The 7,919-nt window shown below is 38.7% G+C and overlaps 1 protein-coding gene across 1 annotated transcript in view; it reads left to right on the top strand.

Annotated features, from left to right (window-relative positions):
- Positions 1–4,484, top strand: part of susd2 (sushi domain containing 2) — a 25,880-nt gene extending 21,396 nt beyond the window's left edge. Inside the window, exon 14 of the mRNA XM_084728351.1 lies at positions 3,795–4,484. Within this exon, the coding sequence (XP_084584477.1) occupies positions 3,795–3,846 (52 nt within the window). The 3' untranslated portion in view covers positions 3,847–4,484. The remainder of the gene's footprint in view (positions 1–3,794) is intronic.
- The last annotated feature ends 3,435 nt before the right edge of the window (positions 4,485–7,919 follow it).

The following is a 7,919-nucleotide window of genomic DNA, read 5'->3' on the forward strand; positions in this document are numbered from 1 at the left end:
TTTTATGGGCTCATAGACTTCATTTGGGCTTTTCCCCACCATAACTCTGGCAGGGGAAGAAAAAAAGATGGATGTCAGGAGTTAAGAGCCACCTCCTGCTCCCAGCAGCACTTGGGGCAGGCGGGCAATGAAACTGCTATGCTATGAGGGCAAGGAGTGAGCACACCTGCCCTCTCTCGAAGCCTTGATCACGGGAGGCCAGGTGTAAAAAGAGATGAAGTGTGTCAAAAGGTCTGCAGATGTGAGGGGGGGGGGATCTCACACACACAGCATGCTGGTATAAGAGACTTAGCACACACACACACACACACACACACACACACACACACACACACACACACACAGGAAGCACACCGGGCATACAGTAGTCTAAATGTGTGAGTGGTCATGCTGATATGCATGAACACATACATGCACACACACACACACTCTTCAACAAGTGCAGACACATTGATTCCTCCCAACATCAGAAGCAGGATGGAAGTAGCAGGGGTCTTACTGTATTTCAGATCATGTCTGGGTTCTTTGTCTGGAAGAAATAAGCAGTGATACTACACAACACTGTGTGTGTGTGTGCGTGGCAGAAAGATAGTGAAGGCCTCCTGCGCCTCAGTTTTCTGCATCTCAGACTCAGACTTGCATGGGTACTTTCCACATCTAGGGTTTCTCAGCAGGTTTCAACAGGTTTGCTGGCAGCTCACCACAGGAGCAGGAAAGTCATTACACCATGCGTGTGTGTACCATCACGTCTTCTCCACTTCTGCTATATGACACATCAAAAAGACAGAGGGGGCCATGTCTGGACCTGGCAAGAGGTTCAAAATGGATCGTAGGAGTGAGGGAGGAAGCACGTTTCGCAAAATAAACTGTTTCAACAAATGCCAGGAAATTCTAGTAACTTATTTCACTTATCTGATGTCGTATGAGTCTGAAAAGAAATTTTATTTTAGTGCAAGCACAAATTGAATTTAACAGTTTTAAATACCAAAATGTTCAAACTGAATATTCAATGCAAAGTTCAAAATTACAAAATTAAGTTTTTCAAAATTAAGTACAAATTCATCATTTGAATTTTAAAACTGAATCAAGAGCTCGAAATTGAAGTAATACTCACAGTTTGAAAGCAAAAGAAGCTTAAATTATTACAAGTACTTCAGTAAATCCAAAACGGGACATCTCAAAAACAGTGTGTCACTTAAATCATTTGGGGATTACTTTTGATTGGGAAGCCTTTTATCCAACTGACTGATGATGATCTCTGAGTTTTTTTTTTCCAGCATTAAAGTGTCTTTAAGTGTTAACTTCACACTTAAATTATTATGGTCAAAAGCCCCATTTGGAAATGATTAATATTAGCAGGGGAGGTGTGTGATAGAAATGTTCTCCTCCTCCTTTGTCATAATAGTTGTTCTCTGCAGCGTTTTAGCTACTGCCTGATATGCTGTAGGCAAACCCTGTAATTATGGTATTATTAATATTAGTTAATAATTAGTTATCAATGGTGGTATTATTTAGCAATAATTATATGGCTTTAATTTCAATTAATAAGACAAGAAGTTGTAAACTACTTAAATGTATTTTTATGGATGTTGATTAGGCTGCTTTTACAGTGAAAAGGGACCGGTATCTGCAATAGTGTTAAATACATGTACAACATCTGTTTGGCTATACAAACACATCATCACCTGTAATATGACATCACAACAGGCTATTTTAGGAACTTCTAGGCTCTAAAGATCTTAGACCAGGCAGATTTTTTATCAATGAGAACTCTTTCAATCTACATTAGGGGGACATGTTGTCTCAAAGGAGCAATATGTATGACACTAATGTTCAAAAATGAGTACTGTAGCCCAAATAGTAGAGTAAGTTTACAGTATATTAAAAATGTTGTATCCCTCAAAACTCAGACAGGCTGCAGGAACACTGAACCTGTATGAGCGCAACATTATATTTGACCAATGACAAGTCCTACACTGTGTGTTGATCAGCGGTTTAGAACTATCGATTGTCTGTCAACGTAAAGTTAAGCTCTAAATCCTGAAAACAAAAAGGCCACTGCTCTAAAAATAAACACTTCAGAGTTTGAGGTCACTGACTGCCTGTCAGACTCCATTAAGATATTACTCAATCTAACCGTTAAAACAAATCATTAATAGTGTGTTAGAGGGAGTAGATGTTTATGACTCAAACAGGCGCTCACTCATTCGGTTAACATTTGGCATGAATTTTAACCCTAATTAATGTGAAAGAAGGACCAGCTGGCTATAGTGTTGTTGTCAGAAAAGCAAGTATCTCAACTTAGTGCATTTCCTTAATCTGTGAAGACATATCATGGCCATTTTATGATTTAGTACAGTAACTCTATAATCTGTTCCCTTTTACGACAGCCCTGTGAACCTGCATTTTTAAGGAAACTGCACAATATCAAAACATAATTAAGAAATTTCTGAGTAGGTCTGAGTAAAGTGGAATGTGGTGGTTGTCTTTATCAACAAGTTGTTGAACATGTGTCTCTTCTTGGTCGCTGCTTCATGAAGTTCAAAGGATGAACTTCCTGAGCTGTCAATCACTGTGAAATAATGGGTATAATGTCAAAACCAACTAATGCATTACTAGTGCAAATACCGTGGGAGGACTGAGTCTATTTGCCCTTCAGCATTTATGTCTCTGTTTTGTCCCTAATGAGGAACTCAGTTTTATAAGCATTGTTAATAAAACACTATTAATAAGAGCAATAAAGTGCTGTTATTAAGAACCAAGTTGAAAATGATCCCTGCCCTGATGCAAGGTCACCAGACAATTTTCCTGCGGTCAGTTCTGATTAAACAAGTGTTCCCCATTACTTCACTTGTTCAACTTCCATGGAGCAGCAGGACAAGCAGTACGGATGGCTATTTCCCCCAAATAACTTTGGTAAGATGAGAATAAGCATCTCTGAAATACAGATATACCCTAAATAGAAGTAAAGAATGTGTTATTACTGTTATTTTAAAAAAGACACACATGGACTCTCTTGAAATACTGCAGAAAGTGTTTGTTCCTCCTACTGTCACTTTAATTACGCACTAGGTCACTTTAACTTTAAATACTGGAAACTGGTCACATTTGTATGTCTCTATAGTTATATTATCTAATTTAAGAATAGGAATGTCTGTGTACTTAGGTAGGACTAGGCAGATGGCAGCTATTTGGCTTTTCACACCTGATCACGTTATATTAGCTGTAAACAGCGCCAAATTTGCTTTGTGTATGTGGCTGTGGTGGATGAATGGATGTAAACTCCTGTAGGAGACAGAGTCCTGCCCAGGAAGACTATAATTTTACATTAATTTGAACCTACATGTCGGTGGAACCTGTTTACATGTTTTTCCATTATTATATTACATTATTGTTTTCAGTTTTCAGTCACAGTTTAATTAGGTTTAGCCATCTAATCTACTAAGTTAGGTTATGAAACAAAATTTTTGGCACATCCTCATTGGCTAGTTACACCCCGGGTACAAATACCATTGTTGGCTATAGACACCTGGGTGTAAATAGCCATATTGGCTACTGTATCCCAGGTGCAAATTGCACCTGCCTTTAAGATTTGTGCATAGATGTATATATAGTGTTCACCTTGTGCTTTGTGATTTTTTATTCTATTTTCCTCATTTTCTCTTTTACTGTTTATATTGTTATATTATTGAGCGTCTCCTAATTTCACTGCATGTTTTTCTTTGTATCTCTTTCATGTAAATTCTTAAATTCTAAAGTTGTTTGAGTGACTCTTCTTTCCTTTGTCTTTTCAGAGAGAAAAAACAGAAACCGGATCAGATGGTGACCCAAGAACAAACTTGCTAAACCATCAAAGTCCTTTTCGGATTATGGATCACACCGCTCTGCATTGAAACCTTAAACTATGCGGCCCATGGCAACAAATATGTTTAGAGCTGAACATTTGGAAATCATGTGCAGCCAGCCGTGTTGTTCATTAAGACGATGGTTCATCACTTGACCCGTTGACCCTATCAGGAAAACCTCAGGCACTAGTTCGGCTTCCAGCATGTTGTTTGGCTTCATGTTTTTCCTCTTGTTTAGTTTGGAAAACCTCCAGCTCGTGGTAAATGGCGCATGGGGTGAGGATTGAGGGTATTGAAGTAAAGGAAAAATGCCATGATTGTTTTTATATTCCCGTTTTGCATGACTGGATGTCCGATCTTTGCTAGAGAGAGAATTGTATAAATACTACACAGAGATATCATCATTACAGTCAACACTCCCTTCTCCTGTTCGGTTTAAAATAGGACCAGATGTGTTCATGCACATGTCAAATGTGAAGCGAACCTGATCATTTTTTGGTTGAAAGACTTTGAACTCATATGCAGCTTTTGTGTGGGCTCGCAGCCTTCACTCAAACGAAGGGTTTTGCTGAGTGACTGAGCCAGAAAAATCCACAAATTTTACATACAGTATACCTTTTTGCACTGTATCAACACTTTGTCTCTTTTTCTGTTCACCCTTTTACTTTTGTTCCTATTTTAATACAAGTATCTCTACTTTCTATTCCTTACATTTTCAAAACAACTTAAATGCATTTGCAGGGAATAATTGATTATTTTTTATTTTGCATCATTATGGCGCTGCCCTCCCAACATCAAAAACAATTTCCTAACCTAAATGGATGTGGTAATAGGACAAGCATCAACCTCAAATCTGAAGAAAAAGGAGGTGGAGGAAAGTGAGAAACTTTCGAGAAATTTGGAACTGGTAATGCCAGAATTTCCCGTTGCTGCCCATTTGAAAAAAATGCATATTCTCTTGTCTGATGTCCAAACAAAAGGTTCAGTACTCAACCGGAATCAATCAACCAGAAAATTGTGTTTCACATGAGACACGGAGTTGGATACAGTACAGTCGATGTGCAAAAGGAGAATCTTAGACCTTAGACGCATAAATGACCTACGGGTTTGCTTTCTTGCAATATCTTTGTAATGAAAAGTTTTAGCAATTCATATCCCAGGTATTATTCAAAAGACTTTGAGTCACAAATATTTTGAGAATAGTACAGAAATTGCTATTTGAAGTGATATTTAAATCATTGTGTTTTAAATGTATGTTAATCAATGCCAGCCTTTATATAGATTAGTGCCGATTTGTGTTGCCTTGTGTACAAGTAGCCTTTACTATTATAGTGACGTTAATTTAAATTATTTAAGAAAGCAAAAAGAAACACCTTTGAACCATCACCTAGATCTCTTAAACATTTTATTTGTTGTAGAGGAGAATTTAAAGAGGAATAAACATTTGTCAGATTTTCTGTTATAATTTGTGTGAGGTTCACCCTGCAGTTTAAAAAAAGTAATTTTATGGGGAATTTCATACGATTCCTTAAGACTTTTTACTTTCGTTCAAAACACTTTGAGGACACAAAATGTTGACTGTTGAGAGTTTAAAGCTGGAATTTGTTTGTTTGCTGACCCGCACTTTTGGTTTGATATACAAAGATATATGTATGACCTGTTTTCTCTGTTTTTTTTCCTGCTGGACTCATGTGTTTGTCTATAAATGTGTTTTTCTCTAAATTTTCATGCTGGAGTCCTCCTCCATAATACAAGAATGTGACTTATGTTTCTGGATCATATGTATAATAATATATGTATGCCCTGTACCAAGCATAAAAACTGAAATTCCAAAGAAATGGTTTGTTATCTAGTGGTGTCCTCTCTGTGTGTGTGTGTGTGTATGTGTGTGTGTGTGTGTGTGTGTGTGTGTGTGTGTGTGTGTGTGTGTGTGTGTGTGTATGTGTGTGTATGTGTGTGTATGTGTGTGTATGTGTGTGTCTGTGTGTCTGTGTGTGCATGCACTGCTGTTTGTAGCTCAGAAATAAAAAATCCTCAGCTCCTCTTCAAGCCAGCAGGCACGCATTGTCTGGCACAGCCACATGCCCCGCTGGACAGACCGTCATCTCATATTACCCCGCAGTCTTCTCCCCTACTTTGAACCTGACTCGCTTCTCCTTTTCCAAAACAAAGCCCTTGGGGGCGTAAAAGGAAACGGAGTGACAGGGTCCTGTGTGTCTGATCCCTAAGAGTGATAGGTGGGGGTCCAGCTGTGGAAGAAGAAGGGTTCTTGTAGGAGACTAATTGAAATAACCTGGTCCGCTGGACATGGAAGGCTTTGAAGTTTTTGTTGTTTCCTAACTAGCAGTTGTGCAATGCTCTCTGTATTACCAGCTCCCGCAGACACTGACTGTTGTTGCTGCTCTATCATGCCTCAAGGACTCTTGTTTTTTACATAACAACACATTCATGTCCTGTACCAGCATAAATAAGTACGGGTGAGCAGGGCAAAAATAAAACTTTTTTATATTTCTCTCTTTGCACCGAGATGCATTTATTTAGAGCAGGAGTCTCAAACTGGCAGCCCAGGGGCTATTTCTGGCCCCCGCTCCCCCTCCCTCCAGCCTGCGACATGATGTCCAAAATATAATATAAGCCAGCCTGCAAAATTAAATTGTTTTATTTAAAGGAGCAATATGTGGCAGCTGCGCTTTCAAAAATGAGAACTGCAGTCAGGCTGAATCCCTGTTTAATATCCAGTCTATAGTTGAAGCGGGTTGTTTCCCCCACCCCCTCCCACCACGCTCGAGGAAGCTCAGGCAGGTTGCCTGCAGGCTGCAGGGACGCTGCATGAGCATAAGACGAGTGCAACATTCTAATTTGACAATCACAAGCAACAACAAATCCTACAGTATAAGTAAAGGTAATTAAAGTTCAGCCCGTCGTCCCAAAAATAAAAGACCGCTTGCTTTCTGCTTGCCAGACTCCATTAACAAATTGCTCAATTTAACTGTTACATACATCTACTCCCTCTAAAAGGTTATTCATGATTTCTTATGACTCATAAACAAACTAACTAATTCGGCATTAATTTGAATTCTAATTAACGTGAAATAAGTAAACAAAATCACAATCACATTGTTGTCAGACGAGCGAGTATTTCAACTTGGTCGTCTTATGATGAATTACAGTAAATATATGACATACTTCTCCTTAAATTACTTTTTTCTACTGTTTCATATTAATTTTAACCCTTCATCTCAATGTAACCGTTGAATAAATTGACACTAAAACGAACAAATAAGTATTTAATATTTCTGAATGTAATGCTCATTATTGCTTCCATTAGTCCTCCAAGTAAGAGACCATGTTACTCTCAAATCAGTGCATCGTGTTAAATGTTGCAGTTGTATAAAATTGGTCCAATGAGTTCAATTCATCTTGGTGCATAATCCCCTCTTGTAGACAGCCTGACATGCTGTAGCATACACATCTGAACCGGTGAGATCTCTGTTGGTCTTCCTCACCCTGATCCTGGACATCTCCTGCAAATATAATGAGCAAAGAAATGTTTTATTTTTAATAATGGCAGTAACGGTAACACTGCGTCCCTGCCCGTCTTCATCAACTTTACCCTGGCTAGCATCAAAGACAGGCTAGCACTATAAATTAAACCTTCATAGACAGGTCTAATAAGTGATATATATTTATAATCTTCAACAGATAATCATTACCATAAAAATAGAAATGCCTTTGTTTTGTATTTTTTTTACTTTTGAAGGGAAAAAAACATTTTTTTTCCTCTACTGTAAGTCACGCAAAACTTTTTGTATAGGGCTGATTTTTGCCTGTACTCAGTGATGGGGTGTACCTCCTGTGGACTTCAGGACATGGTCTTCCTGACTTGCATGTTACAAAAGAAAAGGTCCATGTTGCAACCACCCTCCTTACACTTTCGTCCCTGTTCTTCCCGACACATGCACCCGCTTCACGTGTGGTAATAAAACAGGTTCTGATACCCTCACAAAGGAGAAGTAAGCCTCCCTGTGTGACGCTGTCTGAGGTCTTTCCACAGTATCAGCTAAGATTTGACTC

Source organism: Lutjanus erythropterus, chromosome 10 (assembly GCF_056507025.1).
Source record: "Lutjanus erythropterus isolate fLutEry1 chromosome 10, fLutEry1.hap2, whole genome shotgun sequence".
NCBI classification, from domain to species: Eukaryota; Metazoa; Chordata; class Actinopteri; order Lutjaniformes; family Lutjanidae; genus Lutjanus; species Lutjanus erythropterus.